At 40.4% G+C, this 18,912-nt stretch overlaps 1 protein-coding gene across 3 annotated transcripts in view; it reads left to right on the top strand.

Annotated features, from left to right (window-relative positions):
* Positions 1–18,912, top strand: part of LOC111655937 (RNA-binding motif, single-stranded-interacting protein 3) — a 112,996-nt gene that overhangs the window by 44,758 nt on the left and 49,326 nt on the right. For all 3 annotated transcript variants that reach the window (XM_023407505.2, XM_087174293.1, XM_023407504.2), the window contains exon 4: positions 4,011–4,102. In XM_023407505.2, coding sequence (XP_023263273.1) covers positions 4,011–4,102 — 92 coding nt within the window. The remainder of the gene's footprint in view (positions 1–4,010; positions 4,103–18,912) is intronic.

An 18,912-nucleotide genomic window follows, 5' to 3' on the forward strand; every position in this document is an offset into this window, starting at 1 on the left:
CCCCCCCCCCCCCCAACTCATTGCCCCTCCTCCCATTCCTCCTTTGCTCCGTCTCTCTCCTGTTCCCTCTGTACTCGGTTAGCCCATTCTAATGGCCCAAGGCCAGGAACCCTGGGAGCTCAGGAGATTAGATGGAAGCTTGGGATGTGTGTGTGTGTGTGTGTGTGTGTGTGTGTGTGTGTGTTCATCTGCGCTTCCATCTGTGTCTGTGAGCGCATATGCATGTGTATTCACGTGTGTTTGCTCTTCGTAATAAAATGTTTTTTTTTCATTCACAAGTGGAATATTTGCCAGGCCTGACTGAGCAAGATGGATTTTCATCTCTGTGTCATCATGAGTCCACAGATGGGAGGGACAGGGCACACATGAGGAGGATTATATAATTCAGAGATATTATTTTCATTCTTCCGTTCTCTGGAAATATCCATATCAGAAGAGCTATCATTTACATCCACATGAGATGAGAGTTTTCACTGGATGAAAGAGGGTGGGTTTTAGTGTATTGGTTATTTGAAAATGTACAAGTTACATATTGGGTAGAAATATCAGTGGAGTAATTTGGCTTTAGTGTCTATCAGCTTGGAAGGCAGGCATCTGCTCACAGACTCAGCAGGCTTCCACCCAGCTGAAGTGTCCTCGAGCAAAACAATGAATGCCTACCGGCTTCTGGGGTGTGTTCTGTTGCTGATACTTGACCTCTGACCTCCCTGAAAAGAGGGGCAAATACATTTTCAGGATTCACAGATCTTGCCGTGAGTGATGAATAGAGTAAAGCAAATGGCACATACTGTTCAAGGCTGACGTTCTGTCACACCAAACTAGTCATGGAGAGGAATGTGTGGAGAAAAAATATGCCTATCATTCATGCCTATAGAAAGATGAACGGTGTCTGGCGATAGGTATGATATGTATCATTCCCCAAGCCAGCACTCGAACGTATTTAGATGTGAGGACGCACTAAAATGTGCAGCGCAAAGATAGATTACATGCCAATGTCTACAACAACTCAATATTTTATTTAGAGAGCATATACAAGGCCCCTGGGACATGGACTTAGTTTTCTGGCACAGTAATACTACGGACACATTTTCATATGAGCCTTCATGGTTTATGTGTAAATCACTGTAAGCAAAGCAGCTCCAAGAAGTGTCTCCTGGTTACACTACAGATTAAAGTCTTAAGCCTTTGGTTTAATTGTAAACAAGCACAATCGGCCCATTATACCTTAGTGCCGTGGGTAAGAGAATTTACTATTAGTGCCAGAGTTACCCCCACATTCAGTGAGGTGTTGCCGATGTGTGTTATGAATATTCCACGTGCTTGTATTGCTACTCGGAAAAATTATGATTCATTTGGATAAAATCATGTTATGGTCACCAGATACTTTTGTTATACAAATGTTATACAGGGCTTTAAATGTTCCAGTGTTTCATGTTTTCCAGCGTTATTCTGTCTCTTTGACAAAATTTTATTATTATATTATTATATTTTAGTATTTGTTTTTTTCTCCATTCATTTTTACATCCTGGATGGCTCCAAATAATTGAAAATTGACAATTACGTAAGGCCACAGGTTACTAATGGTGGGTAAAATTCAAATTTTTATGCAGACCTACTGTATCATGGAACCCCCTGCTGCCCTCATATCACAGAAATATAATAATTCATAATGAATTTCATACTTAATTATTACACAGGAGGAAATGAAAATGGTTAAATAAACCACTCAACAAATGAAGTACTCTAAATGAGTCAGTGTCACAGCTGCTGTTTAGTGTGGAGGCTGACAAATCTCTATCTACTGAGCTGAAATATGTTTATCTCTAATAAAGCTTTGTCACATGAGTAACTTATATAGTTGGCACACAGACAGCTCGTGCAGCTCATTATTTTCATGTAGCTACATTTATTTGTCCTTAAAGCACCAGCTTTATAAATGCAGTCGTTCTCCATGTGCACCACTGATACATGTCGTAGCTGCTGCCATCAAACAAAAGACCACTGTTTTGTTCTACTGCTGATTGAATTATCCATTGTGAGCCATGTTTCAGGCTTTATTTTCTCACTAATTACATGGACAGGCCATGGTTAAACAAACACCCATTAGTTGAAGTGTGAAATATGAGAGATGGGGAATTTTTAAAAACATTTTTTGGAATAAAATGAGAGCATCTTGGCAGGCGACTGATGATTACTGTGTGTGCATTCTCAATTAGTTCAACTGTTTTGGTGTGGACCTAATTAGGTAAATATAGATTAAGTGCAAAAAAACAGCAAATGCTCGTGTATGTGGTGTGCGCGATTGTTTGTGTGTTTGTGTGCGCGTGTGTGTGCATGTGTGTGTGTGCGTGCGTGGATGCAGTTTGTCACAGTCACTAATGTATGCACAGTATATGTGTACGGGATATACAGTACTTGCACGTGTGTTTGCGTTACCCTATTTTGGCTAAATTATGGGTTTCTCATTAGCAGCAGTATAAATATTTGTGTGTGCGGTGCAGATCTTGCTGGGAGAGCAGCTTGCTGCCTTTGAACAATAAGAAAATCATCTGCCTATCAGCAAAACTGAGCACGGCTCCAAATCCTGGAAAAGACGGACAGACAAGAACAGATGTTAGGAATGAGAGAGAGAGAGAGAGAGAGAGAGAGAGAGAGAGAGAGAGAGAGAGAGAGAGAGGAAGTGTATTCCCACATTGTGAACGTGTTTACATTTAGGATTGTGATGAGTGAGGCTTTTGAAATGTGGATCATTTAATTGTGTTAACATGCAGCCCACTCAAAACTACAGCTGGAATTCCAAAGCCGCTGTGCTTTCCAAACATTTCTCTCTCTCTCTCTCTCTCTCTCTCTCTCTCTCTCTCTCTCTCTCTCTCTCTCTCTCTCCGGCTTAACTCATGCGTGTCAATATCTCTCTTTTATTAGTCTCTCTTATACACACGCAAATACTGTCAGAACTATTCTAGCAACAGTCTCTTGGTTTTGTTCACAAATACCACACACCTTTGCAATGTGAACTGTCATTCACGCAGCAGACTGGCTGTGTCTTCTTTTCTTTTTTCTTTTTGCCTCTTTGACATCTCTTTCCAGCCACACCCATGTGACCCAGTAAAACAGGGCGTATTTCTGAAAGCAGAGATTGATATGTGTTTGTTCAGATCTTTTGTCCTTCGGTGCTTCCTGTAGGGCCCAAACTAGATCCCCAGAGCACTGACAATTTGACTGATAAACTGTCCACATAGACGCACACACACACGCACACAAAATGATGCAGTAGATAAAATCGACTGGGTTACATTTTCTGTGCATCTTTATTTCTTTAAACCAGACCCTGAATGACTTTAATCGCTGCATTAAATGCAGAGAATTTCTCAGGCTGTTACTGGTGCCGAGCCATACAGCATTGACCACTACTGTAGAAGCACCAAGTGTAATGACAGATTTAGAGTAGTGCAGGGACAAAATGAGCTCATATGTAAGGCAGTGGGGTACTAAATGTCAAACAATAGGAATGCAGTAGATTTGACACGTAAACGAAGAATTCATTCAGCATACAGTTACTATACACATGGTATAGGATATATGTACATCTACAGTTTGCGATGGAGCAGCACCATTATGAAATAGCCTACAGTGAGAGACACTGGAGTCATTAGAAAACATGGTCATAATTCTAGTGCAAAGAGCTGTAATAAAGAGCTTGTGCAGACATTAGGAGATCTTTTGGATCATAAGCAAGAGTAACTGTTCATTACTGTTGATGCTCTGTGCTACAACACATTTAATGGAGGAACCTGCAGCTTTCATTAAATACATGACCTGACTTGATTAATGCAGTACTGAAAACAAGACACAGGCTTGTATTTCTGACAGAAATGAACACTGACTGGTTTAACTCGGTGGTATTAAGACCAACATCAACTGATATTCCTTTTATTTTGTATCTTTTTATCCTTTTATCCTGACTCTGCTCCTCCTTACCTCTGTGTTACCACTGTCATGTGTGTTTACAGGCTATGGTTTCGTGGACTTTGACAGCCCTGCAGCAGCCCAGAAGGCTGTGGCCTCGCTCAAAGCCAGTGGAGTCCAGGCACAGATGGCGAAGGTAAGCTTCACCCCGCCCTTCACTCTCTAGTCTGCTCTACTTATTTTTACTGAGATCTCTGGCTTTCTTGCGATGCCGTAAACTCCAGGTAGGTGCAGTTACTGTCTGTAAATCCTGGACTGAAGCTGGTGGTGTTGGAGGTGATGATGGTAAAGGTGTTGATGATAGTTGACACTACTGTATATGGTTGATGAGTGATGTTGATAGTAACTGGATTTGCTGTATATCACTTATTCTGTTACATTGACTGATGTGAGACCGATAGTTGCAGCTTGGATTTAGTCAGTGATGAGATTATTGATCAAATCCTTGAAAAGATGGGAGACAGGATGGGGCAGATGATTAAGACAGCTGCACCGACCTCCTCCCCCTATACTCTTTTTTTGGTCTTTATTTCCCTCATTTCTCTTGTATTTGTTCTCCAATTTCTCTATTTATATTCTCCATTTCTTTTTTTACTCCTCAAAAGGCAATAATAATTTATGTTTGTAGTTGTAGAAGTCTGTGTGTGTGTGTGTGTGTGTGTGTGTGTGTGTGTGTGTGTGTGTGTGTGTGTGTGCGCGCATTAAGTTGTGTGTGAAGGACAGAGAGCGCAACATGAACATGAATCACATCATTGTAGAGTAGCCCATACTCCAGTGTGTCTTTTCTCTCAAAGAAAGCATACAGGTTACTCTGCTGCCCATGTGTGTGTAGCTGGCAGTCGTGGACAACAATGTTGTACCAAAACATGTGGGCTTAACCAGCACAATCACATTATACTTCTATACATGTGACAGAAAGACACTGAATAGCCTGCATTGCTTTCAGATTCATTAAGGCTGTATCGCTGCATGCTTCCTTTTATAAATGAGAGAGGAGTGCAATTAAAATGGGCCAGTCTTCAGGCATCAGGAGCATCCCATTGAATTAAACAGCAGTAAGCCTTTGAGCCACCTTTGCCTCGCTCTTCTATTAAACCTCTTTTCATTAGACTTCCATCTCTTATTTTGTTCGTAACGGCTTGGGGGGGGCATTTGGAAAAGCAGTGTTGATGTGTTTTGCTGTTATTAAAGAGAGGAGAACCCTCAACTCCTTGGAGATTGAGTTTTCCGGAGGGATGGAATAGAGGGCAAGGAGTCAATTCCAAATGAAATTACACAGCCTTCTTACTGTTTCATGAACTAATTATGCACAGAGCTGCTGATGTCCTGGCTAACTTTCCTGAATCAGGGTGCAATGAGAAAGTCAGTTTCACTGATGTTGGATTTCCAGCTCGAGCCTTTAACATTTTGTAAGATGAGCAGCTTAATTGGGGTTTGACAAAATCTTGGTTTTAATGCATTCAGTACCAATTAGACTGACAGAGACAAATTTGTCAAAGTGAAAACTCAAGCCACGCTAGTCCTTACATCTCTCTCAGAGTACACTGATGTTTGTAGGTTAGCTGGGACAGAAACCTTTGTTCTTGTTCTTATCTGCTCGAGAGTTGAAAGCTTTACCTCCAAAGAGAGCAGGGAGGAGGAAGTAGAGAGGAAAAAAAGGAGGTGATTAGCTTTTGTGAAAGAGAGATGAGACATTCAAGAAAGGAGATTATTGGTTATTTTTTTAGGGAGCGCAGGTTTGTATAACACTATACTGATCTCACATTGAACATCACCACTGAGCCTGTGCTGGTCTGAAATGCTGGGCCAAACACTGTGAGTGTGTTCTTGGGATCTAATCTATAAAGATAAATTCAGCAAAGCACAAAATGTACTTGAAGGAGTTACTTGTAAGTTTTCCTATTGCTACATAGCCAATGTTAGCAAGAACAGCTGTTTACTTACCGGCCTTTCCAAGAGCTTCAGCCATTATTGCATTTATAATACAAGAGTACAATACATAATATGCCCTCTGAGCAGTGTTACTGCTTCAGGACAGACAGGACGCTACACTGACTCGGTATTGGGAAGCGATGAGACACGATAGAGAAACAAAATAAGAGGGTTGCTCTCCACTGTGGGAGACAGCTCCTGGCCAGGAAAGGAATGAAGTCTGATGTTGAATTTGAAATATTTCTTCTAGACTGTAAGGGAACAGCTGTTAGTGCTAACGTTAGCTATGTAGCAGTAGCACCACTTACAAATAGCCCCTTTAACTTTAAATATCCAAAAACATTGGACATAACCTTGGGAAATATTGACGTGAAATCAAATGAACCAGACATGGTATTAATATGATGATATGAATGACATGCAGGGTCAGAAAATGTTTTATGATGCTGCTTAAAAGTAATGCCTTCAATACATTTGTCTTACCTCTATCAAAATACTAAAACTCACATAGCTTTGGTATATTTGCAGCATATATTGCACATTATATAAAAAAATATGAAGGTAAACACATGCAGTCTGTCTAAAGTTACCTTTGGTTGCCAGGAATCCCACAAACCATGTTAAATGGTACCACCACAGAAAAATACACAAAACCTTCATCTACTGCCTTGTAAAACTGTATGTTTCATAGCAAACTAAAGGTGGCTTTGTGAATGATTAAATGTTATGATTAATTATCAAACGCTAGTGAAGTCTACATATATTTTAACAAAAATAAAAGACACTGTTGAGGTTCATATCTGATGGACTGTGTGCTGGTTTTGACAGGAGATACTATGTCCTTAACCTTACTGACAAAGTAATAAATACATCTATGAAGTAATGAATAGCAGACAAAACATTGGAGACAGTTTTATCAGTGGTTTCAGATGAACTTTCACTGAACACTGTAACTCCATCAGGTGGATATAGTGGACATGGAGCCTGTGACCTTTCCACAATCTTTCCTGTTCTCTACATTCACATTTTAAAAACACGAATATCACCTATCGTTCACAGAGCAGCATTAACAATAAGAGTTAAAATTGAGAGACACAACTCATTAAAAGGCTTCACTAAAATTTTAGTGTGATTAGAGTGAGAAACGGGTGTGAAAACATTTCTGTTGAGTCGGTGTTTAAGGTGAGACAGTGGAAAGCATGTTAACACAGTCAATAAAGTTCAAGTTCAATAGAAACACAAGTTGTATACTTGACTGTGTTGTGCATCAAGTGAGGGATGTGGGTGGTATGTGCTGCCTGAGAGGCTAAACTCAGGGCAAGAAGGTTAAAATAGCTTAAAACGCCAGTAGGAGAGTAGGAAGCAGCTGTATATCTCATAGTGTAAGTCTGAACATTCAACCTCACAGTTTAACATTATTAGAGCAACTTCCTGACATTACCTGTGAATTAATTGGAGCACATCTGAGGCAAGATTAGACTGTTGGTGTGTATATAATTGTACTCACTGTGAGAAACCTTTTTATCCTACATCCACTTTGTGATAGGTGCATGTTTTGGTTGCGAAAAATAAATGAGACAAAAAGAAAATACAGCAAGCCAAGATGTGAAGAGAGCAGAAACTGTGTGTCCTACACTCACTTCCTCAGTCTTCTTGGTAATTACTGTTGACCTGGAAGATGATTACTGCTACAGCTGTACTCCCCCTCTCTCTTGCCTGCTCTCCTCTCTCATAGTTCGCTTTTCTCTCTCTCTCTCTCCCTGCGTCATTCTCACTTTCCATCTTTGTGTCTGTCTTTAAGTTATCCTCGCCCTTAAACTCCCTTTTTTTACACTGAAGACAGGACAATCTTTTAATAATATCTCTTGTTTCACTTATAGAAATACTATTTTTAAAGTATGTTTAGCTTCTGCTTTAGCTTATTTAGTGTTGAGTCACAGAGCACAGCTTGTGTAATTTACTTTGCACAGGTATGTGATGAGGGCCTGTGTGTCCTTTTTCTTTGTTCTCTATTTTCTGTGCTTCTCCTTGTGTCCACGAATCCTGCATTGACACGCTGCACTTGCCAAAAAACAACAGAAAGGACAGCAGAGTGGCCAGGGACGTGTGTGTGTGTGTGTGTGTGTGTGTGAGAGAGAAATGTATGTGAAATGTTGTCATTGCAAAAGACTGATCTTCCTAAGTAAAAACATTTAGAAAAATATTGTGCATTAAAATTCATACCAGGCACTACTTTACCATGCAAACACAAAACACACACTGTATTATATGCATATGAGCACTGGGCACTGTGTGTGTGTTTGTGTGTACAATAACAGTTACAGAGGACCAAGGTCACTATGCTAATTAGAGAGATGGTACCACTGGCAGTGACACTTCACACCTCCCTCCCTTCTTCTCTCCCTTTCTTCCTCTCCCCTCCACTTTGTCCTTGGCACCTCCTGGCTTTAACTCCCCTTCTCTGCCTCTTTTTTTTTTTTTACCTCTCTTCTCTTCTCTTCTCTTCATCTGACCCCCCCCCCTTCCTCCTCATCCTCTCTCCTGTACAGTTTTTTCTCACCTCCTCCTCTATATGTGTGTTTGAGTGTTTATTTGTGTGTGTGGGTGTGTGTTTGCTTCCTCTAGAGTCATTAGTTACAGGGTTGAGTGAGGACAGAGAGTGAAAGAGAGAGAGAGAGAAAGGAGGGGGGTCTGTGTGGGTGAGAGAGGAAGGTTTGGTGTGATGAAAAAGCGGGAGAGGACATACACATACACACAGAAAGGGAACTTTTATTGTAAGACTCTCATTTATCAAACTAAACTCTTAGAGTTGTGATCTTTCTTTCTTTCTTTCTTTCTTTCTTTCTTTCTTTCTTTCTTTCTTTCTTTTTTTCTTACTTTCTTTCTTTCTTTCTTTCGTCTTGCGTCTGTGTCAGATAAAAGCCAGATGCTTGATGTTCTCTTCACTGCGTTTACTGATGCATCCGGTGTGTGCTCGCATTCTCCCCTGTGTGCATGTGTGTGCTCTGCCTGTATATGCCTGTATGTTCCGTGTGTGTGTCTGACAGCTGAGGTTAGTGATGGGAAGAAGAGGACAACAGAGCAGACAGAGACATAAAAAAAGATGAACAGAGACAAAAAACACATAGACAGGAAGGCGCAGGCATCGCTCTCTTTCTCACCCTTAGTGTCTATCACTCTCGTCTTTTCTTTCCTGAAACTGTCACCCTCCTTTTTCACCTCACCCCAGTTATTCATATGTTTAATTCCTTTTAGTTTTTTATATATTCTTCTTTTTTTCCCCCTCTGTCTGTTTGCAACATATAACACACTATACTTTCACAAACGTGAATATAATGTGAAATTTGTTAGTCTATGACAAACGAGCTTCATTTGAAAATGCGACAACTTACAGTATATGCCTTTATATTCCGTGCTGCCATGATGTTTCCTCTACTGTATGGTCTGTTTTGTCTCATATCCCTCTCAACATATTCAAACTTAAAGCACAACCACTGTGTTATATAGAGAATGAGAAGATTATTGCTAATATATAATAATAATAATCTTTCAGTTTTTCAAAAGAGGATAAACCAATATTTGGACATGTTTGTGGAAACAGCATTTTAGGGTGTTTTATCATCTTCCGTGTTGTGCCTCTATTGTGTTGTTATTTGTATATATGTTATAGTTTATATATTACAAATGTTGACCCTCTAATGTGTACACTCAGAAAGTAAAAGCTAGTTAGCCTAGCTTGCTAAGGTAAGCTCTGATTCCCACTAGGTGTTTTTTTGTTCATGTCATTTTACCATTATTAAAGGAGCTATTTGTAAGTTTTGCTATTGCTGCATAGCCAGTGTTAGCATTAACACCTGTTTGCTTACCAGTCTAGAAGAAACGTTGCTAGTTCAGCATCAAACTTCATTCCTTTACTCGCCAACAGCGGTGGAGAGCAATTCCAAAGTTAACTCTTGTCTATATCACGTCTTTTCTTCTACCGAAGATAACATACTAACCAGCTCGCCCTGGCACAACTTGTCACTTTCCGATAGCGACTCACTGTAGCTTCCATTCTGCCCGGAACACGTAGGGCTGCTCAGAGGGCGTATTATAATGTCTTGTCTTGTAAACACAATGATGGCTAAAGCTCTTGTGAAGCGAATATAACCACCACCCGCTTCCTGCAAGAAACCATGTTCAGCGACTGAGTTCAGAACACAGTGTTGTGTTGTTTATCTCACATTATAAGAGAGGAGGAGAACGTCTGGCTAGCATTAGCTGTCTCTCTTTCATGGGTCCAGATGTGGTGATGGGAAACCTCAGCAGTTTGTATGTTACCCTGTGATTGAGATCACAGCAAAGATTAACACACATAGTCATGGAGTAATGTCGGGGCTGCTCAAATCACAAATGAGACGAATCAAAACAAACACTGCAGTTATACACTTTATTAGGAACACCTGATTATTCACGCAAATTATCCTATCAGCCAATCACGTGTCAGCAGTTCAGTGCGTAAAATTGTGCAGATACATGTCAGGAGCTTCATTTAATGTTCACATCAAACATCAGAATTGGGGAAAAAAGTTGATCTCAACAGTGTCTAGACTTTTCTCAGAATGGTGCACGAAACAAAAAACATCCGGTGAGCAGCAGTTGAACAGACAGAAACCCCTTGTTGATGAGAGAGGTCAGAGGAGAAGGACCTGACTGGTTGGAGCTGAGACAAAGGCCACAGTAACTCAGGTAAGCAGTCTTTACCACTGTGGTGAGCAGAAGAGCATCTCAGAATTCACAAAACGTCCAACCTTGAGGTGTACGGGCTACAACAGCAGGACCTGAGATCTGCAATTATGTTGTCCGACTGTCCTGTCATAGACAATTTCTTGGGATTTCCTTTTTTGCAACATTATTTTATAGTACTCCAGCATACACATACTTTTATTTATACATATATATATATATATATATATATATATATCTTTAACAATCAATTTTTGATTAGACATTTGATGAATTATAATGTCCTTTTTTTTCCTCAAGAGCTCCATCCTTGTGTCTGGTTCAAGGCAAAGTTGACATTGTAAAATACAGATAATGAATCACATAAAAGTGGAGGACAGCAGAGTGGCCAGGGTGTGTGTGTGTGTGTGTGTGTGTGTGTGTGTGTGTGTGTGTGTGTTCTCACTTTCCATCTTTGTGTCTGTCTTTAAGTTATCCTCGCCCTTAAACTCCCTTTTTTACACTGAAGACAGGACAATCTGTTAATAATATCTCTTGTTTCACTTATAGAAATACTATTTTTAAAGTATGTTTAGCTTCTGCTTTAGCTTATTTAGTGTTGAGTCACAGAGCACAGCTTGTGTAATTTACTTTGCACAGGTATGTGATGAGGGCCTGTGTGTCCTTTTTCTTTGTTCTCTATTTTCTATGCTTCTCCTTGTGTCCACGAATCCTGCATTGACACGCTGCACTTGCCAAAAAAACAACAGAAAGGACAGTAGAGTGGCCAGGGACGTGTGTGTGTGTGTGTGTGTGTGTGCGTGTGCGTGTGCGTGTGCACGCGTGCGCGCACGTGCGCGCGCGTGTGTGCGTTCATGGCGAGCTCCAAAATGAAAGCTGAATGTATATGTGTGTGCACATGTTGTATCCCTCTGTGCGAACCTGTGTCTTTTTGTGAGGCCGGACCACCTCTGGTCCAACAAAAGCAGGAGGAGGACAAAGAGGAGAAGGAGGAAAGAAAGGGAGAGAGAAGAGGGGAGTGGGAGGGAGCCTAGTGAGTGAAACCCAATCGAATTAAATGTAATCTGGCCTGAATGTGCACAACCATCAGCTGCTCTCCAATCTTATTAACCCTGCATTACCGGCCCTGGGTTTGTGTGTGTCTTCTTTTTGTGTCAGTGTGTGCGGAGGGAGATGGTAGGGAGAGAGATGGAGGAGTTAAGTGGATAAGTGAGAAAAAGAAAAGGAAGAGATGGACGTGGATGGGAGGAAGAACGTGTGAGAGGCAGAGGGATGGAGGGGAAAATGAAGATGAAGATGGGTTTTTGGGAGATTAATGTGCCTCTTGGCTGCTGATGAGAAAATATTTCTCTTCATAATCATAATCATTTCTTGTGACACCTTTATTTTTGTGCATTAGCTTGTGTACTATACCATTAAGAAAGGGATTGCACATGCGCAAGAATATTGTAACCACAACTGAAATCTTAATAAATGACTGCAAGTAATTGTGTGATCACCAAGAGTGCAAACATGAGAGTATTTATCTAATGAGTTATCGGCTAAAACCCGTTTTTGCGAAAGAGCAACAACAAAATATCACGTTTCATAACACAAAATAATCTGATTCAGTTTCTGTTCCTGGCAAATGATGTATAACTTTACTGCAGAACGAGAAACAACATAGTTTCAGAGAGGACACCAGGAAACACTGGTACATTTCCCAACAAGTCTTTTTAGACTGCTTTCTTTAAGTGCTTCTGTCGCTGCTTATTACAGTACTTATCATATGCCCAATACCATGATTGTTATCCATGCCACAATAACTGTAACAAGAGGCCTATAGTATTTTTTACGGTTCATTTACAATTTAGCCATCCTACACAAATTCACAAACACTAAGTGAAAGTTCCACCCGTGTTTATTGTACAGTGGTTCTTTTTCTCTCTTTCCGTGGTCTGCTATTTTGTAGGATATCAGCTGAATGTTTGAAAGACCTTGCAGTGTGTATCCAGCCTGGAGCAGCATATTGTAGCTTAAGTGATATGCAGCCAAGAGCCATGCATCTGAAGGGGTCTCCGCTCATAAATAGTTGATGCAATGTGTTTATTAAAAATGATCATTTTAGAGCTCCAAACAGGAGTCGTGCCTTTTCTGAGACGATGAATTTTGCCAGAGCAGACAGGAAAAAGGGGTTCATGCACGAGTAAAGAGCAGTCGCATGGAGAGACTCGATTAAGAACACAGAGGACATTGTGAATACCGTATTGTTAATGAAGTTTTACTTTCTTTGAGTCGTTTGTCTTCGGGTCTGACTAAAATCTAAAACCTGCTGTTTGGGAAAATATGTGCTGTCGTGGGTTTGTTAATGTTTGAATCTTTAAGTCAACTGGTCTAGACAGATTAGCAGAAGAGACTTTTTTTTTTTTTTTTTACATATATGAAAACGTCCCTGGCTGCCCCCCTGCACGATGGCTGAGTGCAGAAACAGCACAGACACAACTGGGTGGTGGTTAAGTTTTGATGTCTGCACTCGGAGAGAAAATGTCCCTAAAGCTCCAAAACTGGATTTTTGAATCACAGAGAAAAGCTTTGAAAACTTGTTTTAGACTTTCAGATATTTTTGATGCGTCATGAAGACATACGATACAACAGCTACATTACGGTTACTCGTTACTAATAAAGAGTTATACTGTAATGAACCTTCTTTTCTTTTAGCATGTCAATACTGGGATCAGATGTATTCTTTTGTTCTACAGAGTAAATACAACAGCTGAGAACCAGCATATGGATCATGATGTCATTATATGAGGTCATACACAAATGAAATATAATTACATACTGTCAATACAGTTCATTAAAAGACAAAATATTGTGCTGTGCATATATTGACACAGTCAGTTTGTTATTAAGTTACCATTAATTAAATCAAATGAAACACATGCCTAAGCGGTGGCAACATAATAAACTGTAGTCTTGTTTGATTTCTCCCCCAGGCTGATGTTAGTTCTTTATGTGTGTGTGTGTGTGTGTGTGTGTGTGTGTGTGTGTGTGTGTGTGTGTGTGTGTGTGTGTGTGAAAATAGATTTAAAGTAAAGTTTGTCCAAACATGTGCAGTAACACACCCATTCCAAAACAAATGATGTATCTAATTTGATGGTGAATAAAAGAATTACATCTTTATTGCTTCATATTTCAACAGTACGAAGCAATCGGCTACAACAATCACATTTGAAATGCTATTATTTTAGAGGAAAACGAGATAATGGGTCTCCAGCTTGTATCAGGCCCCATTTTGTTAGAGTAAGGTGTTTTTCAACTGGTGAATGCCTCATTTAGGAATGAAACCCTTCAGATTTAGTATCACCCCCAGCATCACCCCCGAGAGGACGGAAAACAAAGAGGAATGAGGGAAATATTGCCATGAACAGAGGACGAATGGAGTAGGCAGCTAGAGAGTGGGGGTGGTGCTCGGTTTGATGGAGCTGGGTTGAGAACAGCTCTATAAGGACAGAGATAACTGGAAAACACTATAAAATACCTCTCCTCACATTCTCTCCCTCTGTGGAATTAGCCTTTGAGTGGGCTGCTGGAGCGAGGGAGGGTGCATATGAGAGATTGATGGAGGGAGGGAGTGGGAAGCCCGAGCTGTAGTGAGGTAGGATAGAGAGAGATGGAGTGAATATGGAGTGGGCAGCCTGAAATCTGAGAGGGAGGAATGCGGAGTGATCAAGGCGAAGGAGGAAGAACAGGAGGAAAATAAAAGACCAGAAGAAAAGGAGGGTTTGAGGAAGAAAAAAGGTGGCGCTGCATTTAAAATCTTACTCCACACACTCTGAGGAATACATATGAATGAAGTATATTAATGGTGGTAGGGGAGGCTGACTGAAATGTCCTTATTTTATGGGGACACTATTAAGTCTGTTTTCTGATTGGCTGCTGGGCCCTCACATCTCTCATTGTTATTGGTGGCCAGGCATGTTTGTTGTTTGTCATTGGGCAGACAGCAGAGTCGGCTAGATTCACAATCCGATGGCATAATTCAGCCATCGATCAAACTTTGTGGACAGCAGTAGCCAAACTGCTCCTCCAGACGGAGAGAGTGAGAGAGAGAGAGCGAGAGCTTTCAGAGTAGAATATCACAAATCAAATGCTGTAACCTTTTAGTACGTCTGAGTCTGCACATGCCCATTGAAAACCAATGAGGCTTTTTCTCTTGCTGGTCCCGTCTGTCCGTCTCTTCACCTCTATACCTCTTCTTCTTTTTTCTTTCTTTCATTTTCTTTCACTCACACATGCCCATTTCAACTCTTCCTCTTGAAACGTTTCTCCTATGAGTTCCTGAGGGTCATTCGTCTTTGTAGACCTAAACAGGATCACACTGAAAATCTTGATGACTCTTGAGTGAGACGCCTTCAATTCCTGCTGCTCCGTGTAACATTTACTCAGATCAAAGATTTGCATGCATGTGTACATCTCTGCAGAAAAACAGGTGAACTCCTTAAAAATGAAGATAATTTATAATTCAACAGCAAATGTTTGAAAATAGTTTATAGTTACTATAATGTAGTTACTCCACCAAAATTGTACACACGTGCAAAACTTACCAAAGAACCGGTTCCAATGAAAACTGTGCACAGTAAGGTTATTCTAAATAACCAGGACATTGTTTTGAATGATAGTAGCAGTGCAAAGGAAACTCCATCACTTGCATATGTGGTGGGTGGCAGCGGTGTTTCATAACAGACATCTCAAAACCTAAGAATAGACAGTTATCTGCCTGGCACTTTTTTTTGTGATGTGCTGAACTGACCATTTGAGTACTTCCAGACAGATTGGAGTGCCAACTATTGTAACAGCTACCCTGAAGAAAGTCATAGTAATGTTACATTATGAAAAAATGTTTATAATAAAAACCAGCCTCTGATGTTTAACTGTAAAATCTGAAGGTTATGATCAGTCTAAAAATCACTACATTTTTGGTCGATCATTTCTGGATGTAATAATATTTGCCCAAAAAATTTGTTTCCTAAATAATTACAAAAATGTCAACTTTATGTTTCTTGCTGATGAATGTGTCTGCTAACCACTGGCCAGGATATTTGATGAAACCAAAGTGATTAACCTTTGCCTTGTGCAAATCAAATTAAGCTCCTGGTCAGCAGTATAGGTTTAATTTAAACTTTATAATAAAATCATTTCATTTCATTTACATGACACAGGACTCTAGGACTGTATCCGTTCAGTCTTTCATATTTTCCTTCTTTTTTTTTTCTTAAATCCCTTGAGTGCAGATGAAAAATAATTAGTTATTTTCATTTTATTTAATTTTATAGCACCCAAACAATTTGTGCGTCTTTAACTGAATTATAAGATATCTTTTAACTCAATTTGACTTAATAGCTTGTAGCAATAGTCACTCTAAAAGACAAGGGAATTAAATCTTTATTTCTTATAAAAAAAACAATAGTAATAATTCTATACAATATTTACTTTTGCAGTTTTACCTTCAGGTTTCAGCAATGTGAAAAAGAGAAATTATGGCAAGAGCTTTGAATATCCAGTTAACATCTGCTGGCAGACTTTTTTTCAGGAACGTTCATATTCTGGTTCAGAGAGGGCAAATTGGACATTAGCAGCCACGGTCCAGCAAGTGGATAAAACTTCCTGGCTTCTGCTATGAATGTTAAGTGTTGAGGTCCTCACGTCTACGCTCTTATGCATGCTTTAATAAATCATATGTAATTGCTGCTTCCGTCCTCTTTATGTGTCTGTATGCGTGCCTGTGTATGAATGAGTGTGCACTGTATGAATGAGTGTGCACTGTGTGTATCAGAGATAAGGTCGTTATTAATTGGTTGACTGGTTAGTTGAGTTCTTGGTTATCAGATCCTATAGAAGTACAATTTTGGGGGTTATGGCACCGCTGGGAACCAGAATAGAAGCCCGGCTGCGTTGTGGTGGGTGCTCATATGATGACGCTTTAATGAGGCTGTGTCTCGGGAGGAAACTAAACCCGCTCGGTTTGGGCTGGAAGAGTTTAAGAACCCTTGTTAGAGCCTAATGGCTTTGTAAGAGGGGAGGATGTGGTTTGTACAGGTAAAATGAATAGATGACTGTGAGTTTGAGTGTGCTGTCATGAGGTGTCCTTGGTGGAGGATATGATGGTAATTAGGCTGCTGTTTTCTCAGTGGCGTTCCAGCGATGAGTCTATTTAACCTCTTGGCGGTGTATGTGTGTGGGGCAATGTGTGTGTTCACAGACCGTGTGTGTGGAAGTCAGTGGTGCATCCATGTGGGAGTGTGTGCACGTACCAGAGATGAAACGGTTAGATGTCCATGTCTGTGCATGTGTCTTTGCTTATGTGTGTGTGTGTGTGTGTGTGTGTGTGTGTGTGTGTGTGTGTGTGTGTGTGTGTGTGTGTGTGTGTGACTGCCCTTTAGTATCTGCTGACTCAGGCTGGTTTTCCCTTTCTAAAAGTGAATAACCTTGGTCCGCCAAGCTGTCAGCTGGCCCCACTGTGCCCTCGTCCCGACATCTAAAGACGGCGAGAAAATCTCTGCTCTCTCATCTGAGCACCACAGCACAAGCACATCTTCAGAGAGTCTGCACACTGCAAAGAACTTGTATCTTCAAAAAGCCACCTTCTGATGCAAAACTGGTACAGTTTACATGCTTTTATTTTCTGCCAGCATATTAAATGAATTCCGCTTCATGTTGTGACATGTTGCTTTGAATGCGTCGCCTGTAGCACAGACACTGTTCTTCAACCAGAGGGCTGGGGTTCAAACTCACACACTTGTGTTTGAGAAATAGGATCGTTTGCTGCGTTTTATTGTTTTTCATAATAAAGCATAACGACAGCCGATGAGAGAATCCCAATATTTAGTTTTGGATTTTATGCCAGTGGTTTCTGCATGGCCAAAACAAACCAAGCCGAGCCAAACCAAACCAAACCAAACCAAAATTTAAGAAGGGAATAAAGTTGGCAACATAGTTGAGATAAATAAAGCCACAAACATAACGGTTTTTCTGTTTGGCTATTTTTTTATATTGTTGAAATACTGGGGTTGTATATTGTTGAGTGATTGTGTTATACACAAGACAGTGCACAAGAAGGACTTAGCAACCTGTTCACCTCCTCAACCCCTAACCTCAGTCACTTTCACTCCCACTTTTATCCCTTTTTCCTCTATCTGTCCTACTTGTTTTGATCTCTTTCTCTCTGTCTCTGTATCTATCTGTTTATCTATATATAGGCCTATACACACACACACACACACACACACACACACACATATATATATAATGTATATATTGTTGGTTTGACTTTATCTCACTCGTAGCTGTTTTTCTCTCCTCTTTTCCCTTGTTTTGCTGTTCTCTCTCATCCCTCTCTCTGTCTCCTTTTCTCTCTCTCCCAAGCCATCCCCCTGGAGGTTAATCCCTCCGGTTTCAAATAGAGATAACCATGGCAACAGGCCACGGCTTTCAAGCTTTGGATCTGTAGGACAAAGGCATTGATCAGGATGAAATAGTATCAGGTGGAAGCGCAATTCACACAGAATGCACGTGTGTGTGTGTGTGTGTGTGTGTGTGTGTGTGTGTGTGTGTGTGTGTGTGTGTGTGTGTCTGTGTGTGTGTGTGTGTGTCTGTGTGTGTGTGTGTGTGTGTGTGTGTGCGTGTGTCTGTGTGTGTGCGTGCGTGCGTTTGTATTGGAGGCAGAGAATGCACCAAACCCGACATGGCTGCTCAGTCACTCATATTACACTGTGTGAAAATCAACCAAGTACACGTGAAGTTGTTGTTGTTAAATCGATACATTGTTAAATCCAACAAATCCCTCTTAGAGAATATGTTTAAAATGATGAAGACACAAGAGCATCAGCGGTGGTGGTACAAGGTGAATAAAACTGTAACAGCTATTTTAGATGATTAAATAAGAAATGAGAGATGCAGATTTGAGTCTTACGGTCTCTGGTTTGGAGCCTCTGAGTCACAGGGAAAATGTGTCGAGGGAAAACAACTTGGACTTAGCGCTTCAACAACCACAGGTTAGCGTCCTTGAGCAAATTTAACCTGCAACTCCTGCTGCTGCTCAGTGGCCTCTCATAGAAAAATGATCAGTCCTGGGAAGTAGGTGAGAAAGTGAAGCTTTACCATGAATTATTGGTGGTTTTTGTGAAATATGACCCAAACAGAATATATTTCACAGATATGAAAATTAAGTCTTTAAAATTGTGGTGAAAATTTAAACTTGATTTTTTTTTTTTTTTTTTTATTGCCTTTATTTTGATTACACTCAGGTCA

The sequence above is a fragment of the Seriola lalandi genome, unplaced genomic scaffold (genome assembly GCF_002814215.2).
Source record: "Seriola lalandi dorsalis isolate HSWRI2012SDOR001 ecotype SW California unplaced genomic scaffold, Sedor1 jcf7180002054336, whole genome shotgun sequence".
Taxonomy (NCBI): domain Eukaryota; kingdom Metazoa; phylum Chordata; class Actinopteri; order Carangiformes; family Carangidae; genus Seriola; species Seriola lalandi.